Source organism: Lepidochelys kempii, chromosome 1, assembly GCF_965140265.1.
Source record: "Lepidochelys kempii isolate rLepKem1 chromosome 1, rLepKem1.hap2, whole genome shotgun sequence".
NCBI lineage: Eukaryota > Metazoa > Chordata > Testudines > Cheloniidae > Lepidochelys > Lepidochelys kempii.
Window position 1 is genome coordinate 9,199,503 of NC_133256.1, and position 18,579 is coordinate 9,218,081.

General features: G+C 44.9%; 1 protein-coding gene across 1 annotated transcript in view; it reads right to left on the bottom strand.

The window, feature by feature from the left end:
* Positions 1–6,655: 6,655 nt before the first annotated feature.
* Positions 6,656–18,579, bottom strand: part of LOC140905622 (disintegrin and metalloproteinase domain-containing protein 20-like) — a 67,973-nt gene continuing 56,049 nt past the window's right edge. The window contains exons 6-7 of the mRNA XM_073329129.1: positions 6,975–7,046; positions 6,656–6,670 (exon numbers count right to left, since the gene is read on the bottom strand). Of these exons, the coding sequence (XP_073185230.1) occupies positions 6,656–6,670; positions 6,975–7,046 (87 nt within the window). The remainder of the gene's footprint in view (positions 6,671–6,974; positions 7,047–18,579) is intronic.

Sequence of the window (18,579 nt, forward strand, 5' to 3'; positions counted from 1 at the left end):
GGTCATTCTTGGCAGTATCATTGGTGCCCATGTGCAGAAGCAGGAAGGGGTAGTGATCCGAGGGCTTGATAAGTCTTGGCAGTCTCTCTGTCACATCGTGAATCCGAGCTCCTGACAAGCAGCACACTTCTCAGTTTTCCCAGTCGGGACAGCAGATAGATGACTCAGTCACCCTTAGGAGGGAGTCCCCGACCATCACCCCCCACCTCCTTCTCTTGGGAGTAATGGTCGTGGAACCCCCATCCCTAGGACGGTGCATCTCATACCTTTCCAATCAGTGGAGTCTCCTTCTGCTCCCTTCCCTCAGATGTATCATCTAGTCCACTCTCCACATTAGTACCTGTGGAGAGAACATGAAAACAGGTGCTCACCTGTATCTGCATTGTTGGTCCATGGATGCTCCTCTTTCTTCTTCTGGAGGTCACATGCTGCCAAGTTTCTTTACTGTCCTTCTGTCCCCTCTGCGCAGCCTGCTTTGATTCTTCAGAATGTTGTGCCCGAAGAAGCATATCCTGATGTATGTCCAGCAAATCTTCATTTTCTCTTATGCAATGCATGGTTGATACAGCAGGTTGGACTAGATGACCTCCTGAGGTCCCTTCCAACCCCGATATACTATGATTCTCCAGACCTTGAACCTTCTCTTCCAATATGGAGACCAGCTTGCACTTTGTACAGACAAGGTCGCTTCTGTCCTGTGGAAGAAAGACAAACCTGGCACATCCTGTGCAGGTCACAACAGCTGATTGCTCACCATCCATATTACCTTCCTTCTAAGAGCTTCCTCAGCTGTTGCAGTAACTACTCAGAGAAACTTGCAAGACGAAAGCCTCAGTAGGCTCTCCCCAGGCAAACTCCCAGTCAAACTCCCTCTGTTAGCCTCTCCGCTGTTCACCGCTCAGCTGGGTCGCAACTGGCTGCCTTTTTATAACAATCAGGCCCATCTGGAACAAAGCACTCCCAATTCACTTTTCAAACAATCAAGCACATGGTCAAACTGATGGAACCGAGACGCCGTTCTCATCACCACCTCAGTGGCTACAGACCTCGTTTCTGTGTCCGCTGAGTCCAGAGCAGACTGCAGTACTGTCCTGGTTATTAGTTGTCCCTCCAATATTATGGACCTGAATTGCTCTTTTTTCTATTCTGGAATAAATTCAATAATTTTTGAGAGTTTGGCGTAATTATTATGATTGTACTTGGCCAGTAACGCTTCATAGTTGGCTATCCTCAGGTGTAGAATTGCAGTCAAGTATGCCTTATGGCTGAAGAGGTTGAGCCTCTTGCAGTTCTTGTCATAGGGCATGTTTTTGGGGTGCTGTTGTCTGCCCCATTCATGAACTGCATCCATCACCAATGAATTGGGAGCAGGGTGCAAGAAGAGGAATTCTGTTTCCTTTGCTGGTACATATTTTTTTATCCAACCTCTTGCACGTAGATGGGATTGCTGCTGGAGTCTGCCAGATTGACCTATTTGGCTCCATAATCACATCATTCATAGGAAGTGTGATTTTGGAAGAGGCCAATGTATGTAAAATCTCCAGGAGTTTGTGCTGTGCCTCCTTAACTTCTTCCAGTGAGATGTCTAGTGAGCTCGCAACTCTTTTGTAGAGATCTTGAAATTGTTTGAAATCATCTCCTGTGTTGGGAGTTGGTGTCATTATGGTGTCCTCAGAGGAAGATGAAGAAAAGTGGGTTGCTGGCACCATCTCCTGGTCAGAGGGTTCTTCCTCCTCTTCAGCCCCCTCTTCTATAGGTTCCAATGGTCCTGGTACCAAAGGTATGGGTGAATGATGTAGGCTCACCCTGGGTGGGCTGGAAGGTTTGTGTTGTGGGGGGTATGTTGCCCATAGGTTCCAATATGCCCACGGTGGGAGAAATGGCATTGGTGGCAACCATGGGTAACCGTACCAGTGTGTGTCTTTGGGGTCAATGTAATATCCCCTGTGCGGAGGGTCTGGTCTTCGTGGATCGTGGCCCAGAGAAGAACATTGAGGAGAATATATTTCCCCTTTGTCCTCATAATTCTTATTGCTCGAAAATGGTGGAGCAGAACATGATGGAGTTGTGAGGTGGCTCAATACTGACCATGCGGGGGCAGTGTCAGTGCTGAGAATAGGGGATCCAGGTGTCAAATTGACCATGAGGTCTTTGTGGTGCAGGAATTGTTGTGTTGTTGGTGGCATTGGTACCGTAGAAGACATATCTATTGGTACTAATTTTTGCAGCATGATTGTGGGTGCCGGAGTGCGTACCGAATTCATGGTGCTTGCAGAAGATGGTGCCGTTGGATGCAGATGTGCTGAGCCACTCAGTGCTGAGTGTTTAGTTGGCTCTGCCAATGCCAATGCATGGGGTTTCAATTTAGGAGGAGGAGTTTAAGTTGTAAGTCTCTCACCTTTCTGGTCTGGGCTTTAAGGTTGTGGCAGTACAAGCACTTCTGAGGTATGTGTTTCTTGCCGAGTTGGTGGACACACTGTGAGTGCCCATCTGAGACAAGTATTGAAACCTGCAAGTGAGGCAGCATTTAAAACCTGGGGAACCTGGAGGAGTGCTTTTCCCCCAACAAGATCCAATGGCTGGAAGTTGAGGCTAGACAAATGCAGACATAAATAAGGCAAATATTTTAAAAGTTAGGGTAGTTAATCATGAGAACATTTTATCAAAGATTGTGGTAGATTCTCCATCACTGGCAATTTTAAAATCAGATAGGATGTTTTTCTAAAAGATATGTTTGTTGTTAGATGTTGATAGCTGTTTGGCTGAGTGTATGTGTTCCCTTTGTATGCTGCCCCAGCCATGCGCAGACAGCTGGCACGGCAGACTTTGAGCAAAATTACCCAATCACCACAAGCTCTGTTAAAGGATGAAGGCACCCAGCCAGGTTTACTGTCGACAAAGCACAGTACTAGTATCCCACAGACTCTACCGGACCACTAATACATGTATGCTCGTAACAATAGACGAGCTCGGGGAACGGCGGGACTTTCCGTTCCTCCTTAGGCTAGACAAAGATACTCCCTCTGAGATACATCTTTATACCCCAATACAAACAAGTTAGTACTCCCCCTCTGACATAGTTACTGACCCCTGACATGGCTAGTTATTATCCATTACCTTGTACATGTTGGTTCAATCAAAACACCTTTATTATGTACTGTTATCCTGACCTTATCTTTTAGGAGGGGTCAGTGTGTTCCTGTTACCCTTGGGGAATGTTTTTATACCATCCTTGATATTGAGATGTTCTGGTACCACTTGATATCGGGATGTGTTTGCGTGAGTACTCTGTGACCAGCACTTCTTAGGAATGTGTATTTCTGCAATATCAGCTCTGTTCTTGCCAGATTCTGTGAGCAGGTCCTGCCTCATACCAGGCCTCTGATACAAGGGCTTATGTCTCAGGATCTCTTCCTACCACGATGCACTAGTTCAAACAGGAATTAATTCAAGCAAGTCCTATGACCTGTGTTATGCAGGTTAGACAAGACATCAAACGGTCGCATCTGGATTTATAATCTATGAACGTTTGCATACTGGGACTCTGGTTCATGAACAGTGAATAAAGCAGAGTGATGTAGAACTGAAGTCTGAGCAAATCTGCCCCCAAAAAATCAATTACAAGAAACAAACTGAATAAGAAACTGTAGGACTGGCCAAACATTTAGAATTTGAGCAGGGTTTCACATTTGCTTTGTACAATGAGGGCCTGGAGGTCTGGAAGCCATCTGTGCTGTTGCATAGGAGGTTGAATGAACTGAGGATTTTCCCAAGTAGGTGGAGACTATCAAGCTGTGCATGCCTCTTAGGCTACAGAACCCAAGGGAAAACCTAATGTTGCAATGGCTGGCTGGGCTATGCAGGAGAATAATGGATATATTTGGAGTGGGGGTACTTTGTCTAGTTTCCAAACAAAATCTTGCAGAATATCTTCAAGGTCTGAATTTAATATTGACAGTTATAAATATAAAGAACAGTATTACCATATTTTTAAAGTTTAAAATAAAAGAATCTTACACAATTAATTGTGTGTGGTCGAAATGTACACGGCCCATCAGGAATTTTCCAACATAGATTGAATAAAATACAATAACCTGTTCCAAAAGGTGAGTAATTGTAATGAGATCCCTTTCTGTCCAAAGCTCTAATGCAATCAGAACAACATGAAGGCCAAATGGACGGTACATCTAAAAACATAAATATTAAAAAAAAAATCATCTACATGTAATGTTTTGAAGCTATATATAACCATACAATCCTTCATATAATCCACACTGCTGGTGTCACTCTCCAGTCTGTGTTCCAGTTTACCTCTTCAGCCACAGAAGCTGCATTGGAGCTCAAAATAAAATCATAATATTAAAGGGACACTGTTGTTGATCTGAAAAATCTCATTTCTGTCTGGAAAAATGTTTACATGTTATAGTTACAAACAACACTCATTTTTCTGATAAATTCTTTCAGCTTTAGTAATCATATCTATTTCTTTCTTTTGTTTACTTTTGCGTTTGGTAGTACTTTGTATACAGCCAGTTTCTCTGTTCTGTTTTGGTGATGGTCACTTGTACTTTCTCATGCATTAACATGACATCACTGCTCTCGTGCACAGCTCTGGGGACCTCATGGATGGTGCTTCCTGTAACTGAGTCGGGGGATTACCATTAATGACTTAAAATTATATTGCAGAGAACAATCCAACAGTATGTTAGCAGAACGCTGAACTAAATGAGGCTTGATAGAAGACCTGTGTATTAACTGCACTAATACTAAGTAAAACTTTTTAAAGGGACACAACTTTTTATTTAAAAAAAAAAGAAAAACCCTTACAGATTTCCAAAGTTCAAGTTTCTGGTAAAGCATCTTTTAAATAAGTATGTCCTGACATTTTGAAAAATACAATTATTTTAAAAGCTATTTATAATGGCTCTTATGATCCCATTGATATTTATAGGGTCTTTTCAGCAAGGGAGAACGGACAGACCTGAAAACAACAGCCCTAGACCAGGTAAGGCCTGTTTCTCCCACTCACACCTCCCCCCCAAAAATCCAAGGTTTCCTTTCCTTCTGCATGTAGTTAAAGGGCAAAGGAGCCGAGGGGGCAGCTGAGAAAAATCTCCTCCTCATCATCCAGATCCCTTAACATGGCAGGGAATCAGTGGAAACTTAGTGACAGGGCAGGGGAGCTCCCATCTTCCCAGACACGTAGCACAGTGCTCGATAGCAAGGGGAGCCCACAGGAAGGTGGGGGTGCAGTGAGGGCTGTTTCTTTACTCCGTTGATTTTTAAATGGAGGTTTTAAATTCAGAAGCCTTTTCAGGTACGTGATGACTGGAAGTTGGCGAGCTCCAGACCAGGCGCAGATTGCTATATCCCCTCATGGCTAGACATGGCATAGCAGCTCCTTTGTCTGTTGCCTCCCGCCAGCAGCAGCTCTGGCCACTAGATGCTCTGTCCCTTCTTTCAAACCAGCTGCTGGACCAAGTCACTTAGAGCCTCATCCCTCCCAGGGAAACAAAAAGTCCAAATAAATCTAAAGTCTGATGATCTTTGACCAGGCCTTCAGACCTAATTTAGGCTCAGTTTTCCTTGCCCATTTACTCCCGAGGCTCACACCTCTCTTCTGTGGAGAGTGGGAGGGGAACCCAGTCTAATCCTCTCTCCCTTCTGGATTCCAGCCCAGGGTCCCTGTGTTAATCAGCTAAAGTCTGCTTCATACAATCCCCTGCTGCTTCCCTGGGTTGCTTCCATCTATGCCTGTTTACAAGCATCTTTCACAGAGCTACTCTCTAATCCTCTCCCCACAGAGATCTGTCTCCTTGGGCCGCTTCTTCCCAGTCTGCTGCTGCCCATTTCCTCAAGCTCTCAGCCTCTCTGGCAGCCACGTATTCTGCCTAATTTGGAGACTTTTATCCGAGCTGATGCTAATTGGACACAGTTGTGGCTAGAGACATAACTGATCCACTTATCAACTCTTTCATGGCTTCTACAGTGTGGGGACTGTACCACCATCGCAGATAGACTATGTTTTGTTGAACAGTGGTTCTACTCCATGCCTGCAGGAAACAGGAAAGGTAATCTCTAAAGGGAAAGTGGCACAACAAGAACCTTCCCTTGGATGGAAGGCTACTAAACACAGTTTGTACAATTGGTCCACCTACTACTGTATCAGAAACAGGAACCCTAAGCATGAATTTGAGATCATTAAATGTGAGGTCAACTTCATTTCATCATACATGGGATCACCCTCAGGTGAAAGAAGTGAAAACTAGACAACCCTATAAGGGTGAACAGACTTTTACCGGTAACTAATAATTGATTTTTTAAAAAGAAATAAATGGGGGAGAGGAGGGTAGCTATAGCTAACTCTACTGTATAACTATACTAATACTAACTCTAAAAGGTAAACATGAAGAAACTAAGGAGGTGCTGCCAAGGGCTCCATCTCAGGCCAAAGGCGGTGGAGAAGGAACTGAGGGCGGTTTGGCCGCACAGTGCCATATAGCCGCCGGGGGCAACACAAAATGGGGGGGGGTACGTATGGCCCAAATGGGCACTACTACTAAGAAGCTCTGATCACAGGTGCAGGGATGCAGACTCACCTAAAGTGGAGCAACAACAGGAATGCGATAAAACATATTTAAATTTCCCCTTACCATCAGTTTCCAATGACCTAGTAGATAAAACAGTTAGAACTTTTAAACAGGGTATGAAGATGATAATTAGTGGGAGCATGAAGACAAAGCTGGCTTGATTTCTTCCAAAATACAGAATTCCTCCTCAAATTATGACAGGCCCTGCTTTCAATGGGAAAGAAGGTGATACATCATTTGGACTTAATCTACACCAGAGATGCAACAGTCTATACAGGTAACCTGTATAGGGGCTAAGAGGGCCTCTTATGTCCCAATTCCCCAGTGCAGATGTATAATGTCAGTCACATTTGTGCCCATAATAAATAAGAGTAAATAACTCACCTCGTCTGTTAAATGTACATACTGGAGCATCTTCAATGTCAACAAAGTTTCATTGGAATCTTCGTGGCGAAACTAGGAGTAAAAAGACCAAAACATCTTAGAATCTCCATTCTGAACAGAGAATTAATTCTATGTGAGATCTTTAAACAGCAGCAGATGTTTCATGAAAAAAATCTTTCCAAATTAACTGTGATTCACACAAATACGCCTACATATCATTTCACTTCTCATTTTTTGTTATTCATTTACTTTTTCCATTTTCATGACAATTATATTTCTGTGATTTTGCTCCTCTGAATATATTCTGTCAGGATTTTCACCCTTTGATCTAGATTGAAGTGTCCATTGTCAAATATTTGTTCTCCATGTAGATACTTATAGTTTGTGATGAAGTCACTCCTTTAACTTTCTCTTTGTTGAGGCTAAATAGATTGAGCTCCATGAGTCTATTGCTATAAGGCATGGTTTTTAATCCTTTAATCATTCTCATGGTGGCATTTTGAACCCTCTCCAGTTTATCAAACATCCTCCTTGAATTGTGGACACCAGAACTGGACTCAGTATTCCAGTAGTGGTTGCACCAGTACCCAATACAGAGGCAAAATAACCTCTCTGCTCCTACTGAAGATTCCTGTTTAAGCATCCAAAGATCACATTAGCCTTTTTGGCCACAGTATCACATTGGAAGCTCATGTTCAGTTTGGAGTGACCATATCATTTAGGAACTCATCCAATCTTGATTAAAAAACTTCACCATGTCCCCTCATAAGTTGTTCCAATGGTTAATTAACTTCCTTGTTAAAATTTACCAGCCTGAATTTATTTAGCTTCAATTTCCAGACATTAAATCTTGTTATGTCTGTGTCTGGTAGACTAGAGAATCTTCTACTATCAGAAATCATCTCCCAATGTTACAGGCTAATCAAATCACCACTTAAGCTGATTGCTACTCATTGCAGCCTTATTTGAGCTTCTAGCTCTGCAAGAGTGGGAATAATGGTTGGTATTATTTTTAGAGAAGAGAAGATTACATTATGTTTGGATTCTCACTCATGCATTCACCTCCATTCAGAGTGTGGAGATTTTCTTTCTTCATGTTGTTTCTCTACTTGAAACATTTCTAGTTTTGTTCGTTTTGGGTCTCCCTCCTCCCAGTAGGCATATTTGATCTTGAATAATTTTAAATTGGTTTCTCATCACTAGTAAAGTTTATAATAAAGACAGTTCCGTTACACAGAACTATCTGGATTGCTTAGTTAACTAAGCCCATTTTAATACAGACAAATGCAGGGACACCTATTAAGGGTCTATCTACACTACAGAGTTTACAGGTGTCTGAGCTCCCATACATGCAAATATGTGCTTTACAAACCCTCCTTTGAGTATCCGCACTGCAGAGTCATATATGGCCCATAGCAATATAACTACATCCACACTGGTATTACAGCGACACGTTTGGCACAAACATTTCTGGAGGTGTATCAAGGGTTTTTTAGTACCACTCTAGCTGGAGTCACTCTAGGGATTGTTTTACAGTTATAAATGTCTGTTCATCGAGCCCCTGTGCAGGAGCATTTTTACCCTGTCAGTGCATTTAGCTGAAGTAAATCCAGTTCTGCATTTATGGCTATGTCTACAATATGAGCTACAGCTGTGATTCCCCTCCACTGCATGTATATACATACATCACCTAAACTTGTAGTAATATCAGAGTATAGGCTTGGCTAGTTTCTTCTTTTTAGGTATTCATATCTCTCTATGTAATTAGAGATAGAAGTAGTTAAGTAAATACAATATGAAAGGCAGAAGATGATCTTATTATTTCTCTCCCGTAGCTCAATATGTGCCCCATAACAATTTTTCTCGTAGTTTTCAAATCACCCAAATTATATTGGAGAGTGACATGGCTAATGATTTCTAAGCAAGGATTTGGTATAGTAACTGCTGCTGCACAGAAATATTTTTGAAGCAGTCACAACAATGAAATTCCATAGCCTATTTTAAAAATAGCTAATAATTTCTAGTAAATTAAGAATTCACAAATTAGCTACTGTAATTCCCTATTTTAGCTTCAAGCCTTTTATTATCTATTATTTATTATTACGGCTGCGAGTCTGTCACAGAGGTCATGGAAGTCACAGATTCCATGACTTTCCGGGACCTCCATAACTTCTACAGCCAGCAAGAGCAATTGACCCCATGGTCGCCCGAGCAGCTCTGGCGGATCTGGGGCCAGCCACACTGCCCCCCCACCAGCAACAGTGGCGGTTCCGGGCCATCTCCCACCAGCAGTGTCTGCCGCGGTCCTGGGCTGGCGGGGCTGCTTCCCACCAGCAGCAGCTGCCGTGGTCTGGGGCTGGCAGGGCCACTCCCAGCCAGCAGTGGCTGCTGCTGTCCCAGGCTGCCCCTCTCCCCCCAAGCACCAGCAGGTACCATGGAGCCTCCACTCTGAGCACCAGCAGGTGTCCCAGAGCCCCTTGCCTGAGCACCAATGGGCACCCCAGATGCCCCCCCCAACACTAGCGGGTGCCCCAGAGACCCCCCCAGCACCAGTGGGTGCCCCAGAAAAACCCCTCCAGAGCAGCAGCTGTACCCCCAGAGCCCCCCAGAACACCAAAGATTTAGGGGTATTTATAGTACAAATGATGGACAGGTCACGGGGCCATGAATTTTTGTTTATTGCCCATGACCTGTGTATGACTTTTACTAAAAATCCCCATGACTAAATCTTAGTCTTATTTATTATATAATAATAACTTATAAATTTGAGCAAAATATGTATTAGAACATAAGAACATCCATACTAGATCAGACCAATAGTCCATCTAGCCACTACCCTGTCTTCCAACAGTGGCCAATGCCAGGTGCTCCAAGAGGGAATGAACAGAACAGGTAATCATCAAGTGATCCATCCACTGTCGTCCATTCCCATCTTCTGGCAAACAGAGGTTAGGAAAACCATCCCTGCCCATCCTAGTTAACAGCCATTGATAAACCTATCTTCCTTGATCTTATCTATTTCCTTTTTAAACCTGGTTATAGTCTTGGCCTTCATAACATCCTCTGGCAAAGAGTTCCACAGATTGACTGTGCAGTTTGTGAAGAAATACTTCCTTTTGTTTGTTTTAAACCTGCTGCCTGTTAATATAATTTGGTGACCCCTAGTTCTTGTGTTAAGAGAAGGAATAAATAACACTTCCTTATTTACAATCTACATACCAGTCATGATTTTATAGACCTCTATCATATCCCCCATGAGTCATCTCTTTTCAAAGCTGAAAAGTCTCATTCTCATTAATCTGTTCTCATATGGAAGCTGTTCCATACCCCTAATGATTTTTGTTGTCCTTTTCTGTGTCTTTTTCAATTCCAATATATCTTTTTTGAGACATAACAACTACATCAGTGTGCAGTCTTCAAGATGTGGGTGTACCATGGATTTATACAGAGGCAATATGATATTTTCTGTCTTATTATCTATTCCTTTCCTAACTCCCAACATTCTGTTAGCTTTTGTGACTGTTGCTGCATATTGAGTGGGTGTTTTCGGAAAACAATCCACAACGTATTGGTGCAGAACCGATGCCAACAGGAGACAGTCTGTGGATTTTATTTCAGAACATATTCTTCTAGATATAATTTAAGACCCTTTCCTCAATCTTGAGTGGATTCATCCAGCATTAATCAATATAATTTTCACAGAGGCTGAACAACTACAACCACAGCTAGTGACAAATGACAATTATATTTCATGGTCAGGCACATTGTATAAGTGAACTTTTTCCTTCATTCATAAATTCCAAGCCCAGAAGGCACCATTGTGGTCATCTAGTCTCACCTATTCTATCACTTAGGCTATAAAACCTGCCCAAAATAATTCCTAGAGCACATTCTTTTCAAAAAATTACAATCTTAATTTTAAAATGGTCAGTGAGGGAGAATGCACCATGACCCTTGTCTAAGTCATTGCAATGGTTGATTACACTTTATTTTGACCCTGAATTTGTCTCGCTTCAATTTCCAGCCAATGGATCATGTTATACCTTTCCCTGGAAGGGACCTAAGGAGGTCATCTAGTCCAACCCCCTGCTCAAAGCAGGACCAATCCACAACTAAATCATCCCAGCCAGGACTTTGTCAAGCCTGACCTTAAAAACTTCTAAGGAAGGAGATTCTACCACCTCCCTAGGTAATGCATTCCAGTGTTTCACCACCCTCCTAGTGAAAAAGTTTTTCCTAATATCCAACCTAAACCTCCCCCACTGCAACTTGAGACCATTACTCCTCATTCTGTCATCTGCTACCACTGAGAAAGTCTAGATCCATCCTCTTTGGAAACCCCTTTCAGGTAGTTGAAAGCAACTATCAAATCCCCCCTCATTCTCCTCTTCTGCAGACTAAATCATCCCAGTTCCCTCAGCCTCTCCTTATAAAACATGTGCTCCAGACCCCTAATCATTTTTGTTGCCCTCCGCTAGACTTTCCAATTTTTCCACATCCTTCTCGTAGTGTGGGGCCCAAAACTGGACACAGTACTCCAGATGAGGCCTCACCAATGTCAAATAGAGGGGAATGATCACATCCCTCAATCTGCTGGCAATGCCCCTCCTTATACAACCCAAAATGCCATTAGCCTTCTTGGCAACAAGGGCACACTGTTGATTCATATCCAGCTTCTTGTTCCTTTTCTGCAGAACTGCTGCCTAGCCATTCGGTCCTAGTCTGTAGCAGCGCATGGGATTCTTCCATCCTAAGTGCAGGACTCTGCACTTGTCCTCGTTGAACCTCATCAGATTTCTTTTGGCCTAATCCTCTAATTTGTCTAGGTCCCTCTGTATCCTATCCCTACCCTCCAGCGTATCTACCTCTCCTCCCAGTTTAGTGTCATCTGCAAACTTGCTGAGGGTGCAATCCACCCCATCTTCCAGATCGTTTATGAAGATACTGCACAAAACCTGCCCCAGGACTGACCCTTGGGGCAATCTGTTTGATACTGGCTGCCAACTAGACATGGAGCCATTGATCGCTACCTGTTGAGCCTGACAATCTAGCCAGCTTTGTATCCACTTTATCAGCCATTCGTCCAGTCCATACTTCCTTAACTTGCTGGCAAGAATACTGTGGGAGACCATATGAAAAGATTTGCTAAAGTCAAGGAATAACACATCTACTGCTTTCCCTTCATCCACAGAGCCAGTTATCTCATCGTAGAAGGCAATTAGGTTAGTCAGGCATGACTTCTCCTTGATGAATCCATGCTGACTGTTCCTGATCACTTTCCTCTCCTCGAAGTGCTTCAGAATTGATTCCTTGAGGACCTGCTCCATGATTTTTCAAGGGACTGAGGTGATGCTGACTGGCCTGTAGTTCCCTGGATTCTCCTTCTTCCCTTTTTTAAAGATGGGCACTACATTAGCCTTTTCCCACTCCTCCGGGACCTCCCCCGATCACCATGAGTTTTCAAAGATAATGGCCAATGGCTCTGCAGTCACATCCGCCAACTCCTTTAGCACTCTTGGATGCAGTGCATTCAGCCCCATGGACTTGTGCACATCCAGCTTTTCTAAATAGTCCTGAACCACTTCTTTCTCCACAGGGGGCTGGTCACGTCCTCCCCATACTGTGCTGCCCAGTGCAGTAGTCTGGGAGCTGACCTTGTTTGTGAAGACAGAGGCAAAAAAAGCATTGAGTACCTCAGCTTTTTCCATATCCTCTGTCACTAGGTTGCCTCCCTACACTTTCCCTGACCACCTTCTTCTTGTTAACATACTTGTAGAAACCCTTCTTGTTACTCCTAACATCCCTTGCTGGCTGCAACTCCAAGTGTGATTTGGCCTTCCTGATTTCACTCCTGCATGCCTGTGGTTGCAGCAGTGCCAAATACTGAGGTAAAATAACCTCTCTACTCATACATGAGATTCCCTTATTTATGCATCCAAGGATCACATTAGCCCTTTTGGCCAGAGCATCACACTGGGAAGTCAGCTGATTATCTGCCATGATGGCCGTCATAAATATAAAGGAAAGGGTAACCACCTTTCTGTATACAGGACTATTAAATCCCTCCTGGCCAGAGGCAAAACCCATTCACCTGTAAAAGGTTAAGAAGCTAAGATAACCTCACTGGCATCTGACCAAAATGACCAATGAGGAAACAAGATACTTTCAAAGCTGAAGTGGGGCAGGGAACAAAGGGCCTGTCTGTCTGTGTGATGCTTTTGCTGGGACCAGGTCAGGAATGCTCTTCAGAACTTCTGTTAAGTTAGTAAGTAATCTAGCTAAAAATGCGTTAGATTTCCTTTTGTTAAATGGCTGGTAAAATAGGTTGTGTTGAATGGAATGTATATTCCTGTTTTTGTGTCTTTTTGTAACTTAAGGTTTTGCCTAGAGGGATTCTCTATGTTTTGAATCTGATTACCCTGTAAGGTATTTACCATCCTGATTTTACAGAGGTGATTCTTTTTTACTTTCTCTTCTATTAAAAATCTTCTTTTAAGATCCTGATTGCTTTTTCATTGTTCTTAAGATCCAAGGGTTTGGGTCTGTGTGCACCTATGGAAATTGGTGAGGATTTTTATCAAGCCTTCCCCAGGAAAGGGGTGTAGGGCTTGGGGGGAAGATGTTCCAAGTGGGCTCTTTCCCTGTTCTTTGTTTAACACGCTTGGTGGTGGCAGCATAGGGTTCAAGGACAAGGCAAAGTTTGTACCTTGAGGAACATTTTAACCTAAGCTGGTAAGAATAAGCTTAGGGGGTCTTTCATGCAGGTCCCCACATCTGTACCCTAGAGTTCAGAGTGGGGAAGGAACCTTGACTATGGTCAAATCTTTTTCAGAGTCACCACTTTCCGGGATAGAGTCCCCCATCCCGTAAGTATGGCCTACATTCTTTGTTTCTAGAGTTATATGTTTACATTTAACAATATTAAAACATACATTGTTTGCTTGGTAAGCTGGGTACAAGCAATCTAGACTGCTCTGTATCAGTGACCTGTCCTCAACATTTACCACTCCTCCCATTGGTGTCATTGGCAAACTTTATCAATGCTGATTTTATGTTCTCTTCTATATTACTGATTTAAAAAAACAGTTACCTTTTTTTGTAAATGGTGTTCTCCGAGATGTGTTGCTCATGTCCATTCCATTGTAGATGTGTGTGCTTGACACATGCACCGGTGCTGGAAGTTTTTCCCTCATTGGTAACGTAGGGGACTGGCTCTGGTGCCCTCTGGAGTGGTGCATGTATGCCGTAGTATTAGGGGTGCTACCGGTTCTCCCCACCCTTAGTTCCTTCTTGTCAGAAACTCTGACAGTTCAGAAGGAGGGCGGGTCATGGAATGGACATGAGCAACACAACTCAAAGAACACCAGTTACAAAAAAATATAACTGTCTTTTCTTCGAGTGCTTGCTCATGTCTGTTCCATTGTAGGTGACTCCCAAGCAGTACCACCAGAGGCAGGTAGGAGTTCATGGACATATTGATTGCAACACAGCTCTGCCAAATCCAGTGTCATCTCTTGCTTGCTGGATGATGGTGTAGTGCATCATGAACATGTGTACCAAAGACCATGTTGCAGCCCTGCAGAGGTCGTGGATAGTAACATGCACCAGGAAGGCCACTGAGGAGTGGGCCTTCACTATAGGCAGTGGCTTGGCCTAAGCCAGCTCACAACAGGTCTGGAAGCAGGTGGTAATCCAATTAGAGATCCTCTGCAAGGACACCGGGAGACCCTTCATCCTGTCCGCTGTTGTGATAAAGAGCTGGGTCAGTCTGTGGAAGGGCTTGGGGCTCTCCAGGTAGAATGTTATGGCACGCCAGACATCCAATGTATGGAGCTGCCTCTCCTCATTGGTTGACTGCAGCTTCAGACAGAACACTGGGAGGAAGATAACCTGGTTGACATGAAAAGGGGACACCACCTTAGGCAGGAAAGCCAGATGAGGTTGCAGCTGGACCTTGTCCTTGTAGAACACTGTATACTGAGGCTCTGAAGTCAGGGCCTTACTCTCAGATACGCTCCTTGCCGAGGTAATGGCTACAAGGAAAGCAACTTTCCATGAAACAAGAAGCCATAGGCTCAAAGGGCAGGCCTGTGAGCCTAGAGAGGACCTGGTTGAGATCCCATGGGGAACCGAGTCCTGGACCAGCAGGAAGAGCTTTTCAAGGCCCTTTAAGAACCGGATCGACATCTCATACGAGAACACCAATTTGCTCTGGACACGTGGGTGGAAGGCTGATATGGCTGCCAAGTGCACCTTGATGGAAGAAAGCATGAGGACTTCGTGCTTTAGGTGGAGCAGATAATCCAGGAAGAACTGCAGAGATGACCGGGTCGGGGAGATGCTTCGCTCCAACCCTCAGCAGGAAAACTGCTTCCACTTTGCCAGGTAAGTCGCTCGCGTGGAGGGCTTTCTGATTTCCAAGAGAACCTGTTGTACCTGACTAGAGCAGGCCTGTTCCTCTGGGTTGATCCACACAGCAGCCAAGCCATGAGGTGAAGAGAGGGAAGGTTTGGGTGCAGGAGCCAACCGTGGTTGTGTGACATTAGGTCCAGGAAACTGGACAGTGGCCATGGAGCAGCCATGGCCAGATCCATGAGCGTGCCAAACCAGTGCTGGCGATGCCACACCGGGGCGATCATAATGACTTGTGCCTTGTCACTTTTGATAAGACCCTGATGATCAGCAGAATTGGTGGGAATGTGTACATCAGATCCCCCACCCATGACAGGAGAAAGGCATCTGAGAGGGCACCCCTGCCGAGGCCTTAGGCCTGGTCTACACTACAAGTTTAGGTTGAATTTAGCAGCATTATCTCGATTTAACCCTGCACCCATCCACATGATGAAGCCCTATTTTTTGACTTAAAGAGCTCTTAAAATCAATTTCTTTACTCCACCCCTGACGAGGGGATTAGCGCTGAAATCGGCCTTGCCGGGTCGAATTTGGGGTAGTGTGGATGCAATTCGGTGGTATTGGCCTCCGGGAGCTATCTGCTCTGGACAGCGCTCTCAACTCAGATGCACTGGCCAGGTAGACAGGAAAAGGCCTGCAAACTTTTGAATCTCATTTCCTGTTTGGCCAGAGTGGCGAGCTCACCCACAAAGGTCACCATGCAGAGCTCATCATCACAGAAGACCATGCAGTCCCAGAATCACCGAAGAGCTCCAGCATGGACCAAATGGGAGGTACGGGATCTGATCGCTGTATGGGGAGTCGAATCCGTGCTGGCACAACGCCGTTCGAAAAGACGAAATGCCAAAATATTTGAAAAAATCTCCAACGGCATGAAGGACAGAGGCTATAACAGGGACCTGCAGCAGTGCCGCTTGAAAATTAATAGGCGCTCAGGCAAGCCTACCAAAAAAACAGAGAGGCAAACGACCGCTCCGGTTGAGAGCCCCAGACATTCTAGGGGGTGCAGCTACCACTACTCCAACCCTGTGCTTTGACTCCATCGAAGGAGTGGGAAGCAACATGGAAGTGGGTTTTGGGGGCGAGGAAGATGATGATGAGGAGGTTATAGATAGCTTGCAGCAAGGAAGCGGAGAAACCGGTTTCCCCAAGAGCCAGGATCTGTTTATCACTCTGGACCTGTACCCAGTACCCCCTGAACCCACCCAACGCAGGCTCCAGGACCCTGAAGGCAGAGAAGGGACCTCTGGTGAGTGTACCTTTGTAAATATTGTACATGGTTTAAAAGAAAGCGTGTTTAATGACTAATTTGCCCTGGCATTTGCGGCCAGCACAGCTACTGGAAAAGTCTGTTAATGTGTCTGGGGATGGAGCGGAAATCCTCCAGGGACATCTCCATAAAGCTCTCCTGGATGTACTCCCAAAGCCTTTCCAAAAGGTTTCTGGGGAGGGCAGCCTTATTCCGTCCTCCATGGTAGGACACTTTACCACGCCAGACCAGTAGCACGTAGTCGGGAATCATTGCAGAACAAAGCATTGCAGCGTACGGTCTGGGTGTTTATGACATTCAAACAACATCCGTTCTTTATCTCTCTGTGTTACCCTCAGGAGAGTGATATCATTCATGGTCACCTGGTTGAAATAGGGTGGTTTTAGTAAGCGGACATTCAGAGGTGCCCATTCCTGCTGGGCTGTTTGCCTGTGGCTGAACAGAAATCTTCCCCGCTGTTAGCCATGCGGTGGGGAGAGGGGTGAAGACATCATCCCAGAGAAATGGGGGTGTGTGTGGGGAGGGGGTGGATGGGTTTCTGCTGCACGTGAACCTAGAAACCACAGACCCTCCTTTTAAATGGCCAACCCAACGACTACTTCGTATGGGAAATGAGGGCGCTGTGTTTGAAACCATTCCCACATAACTCACATGACTGGAGTACTGTCATGGATGGTTATAAACTGTTCAGGAAGGACAGGCAGGGCAGAAAAGGCCGGGGAGTAGCAGTAGAAAAGGCCGGGGAGTAGCATGTATGTAAGGGAGCAGTATGACTGCTCAGAGCTCCGGAACGAAACTGCAGAAAAACCTGAGTGTCTCCGGATTTAGTTTAGAAGTGTGAGCAACAAGAGTGATGTAGTGGTAGGAGTCTGGTATAGACCACCGGACCAGGGGGATGAGGTGGATGAGGCTTTCTTCCGGCAACTCGCAGAAGCTACTAGATCGCATGCCCTGGTTCTCATGGGTGACTTTAATTTTCCTGATATCTGCTGGGAGAGCAATACAGCAGTGCATAGACAATCCAGGAAGTTTTTGGAAAGCGTAGGGGACAATTTCCTGGTGCAAGTGCTGGAGGAGCCAACTGGGGGGGGGGGCTTTTCTTGACCTGCTGCTCACAAACCGGGAAGAATTAGTGGGGGAAGAAAAATGGATGGGAATCTGGGAGGCAGTGACCATGAGTTGGTTGAGTTCAGGATCCTGATACAGCGAAGAAAGGAAAGCAGCATAACACAGACCCTGGACTTCAGAAAAGCAGACTTTGACAACCTCAGGGATCTGATGGGCAGGATCCCCTGGAGAATAACATGATCGGGAAAGGAGTCCAGGAGAGGTGGCTGTATTTTAAAGAATCCTTATTGGGCTTACAGGGACAAACCATCCCAATGTGTAGAAAGAATAGTAACTATGGCAGGCGACCAGCTTGGCTTAACAGTGAAATCCTTGCTGATCTTAAACACAAAAAGGAGGCTTACAAGAAGTGGAAGATTGGACAAATGACCAGGGATGAGTATAAAAATATTGCTTGGGCATGCAGGAGTGAAATCAGGAAGGCCAAATCACACCTGGAATTTCAGCTAGTGAGGGATGTTAAAAGTAACAAGAAGGGTTTCTTCAGGTATGTTGGCAATAAGAAGAAAGCCAAGGAAAGCGTGGGCCCCTTACTGAATGAGGGAGGCAACCTAGTGACAGAGGATGTGGAAAAAGCTAATGTACTCAATGCTTTTTTTGCCTCTGTCTTCACGAACAAGGTCAGCTCCCAGACTACTGCACTGGGCAGCACAGCATGAGGAGGAGGTGGCTAGCCCTCTGTGAAGGAAGAAGTGGTTCAGGACTATTTAGAAAAACTGGACGTGCACAAGTCCATGGGGCCGGATGCGTTGCATCCGAGAGTGCTAAAGGAATTGGCGGCTGTGATTGCAGAGC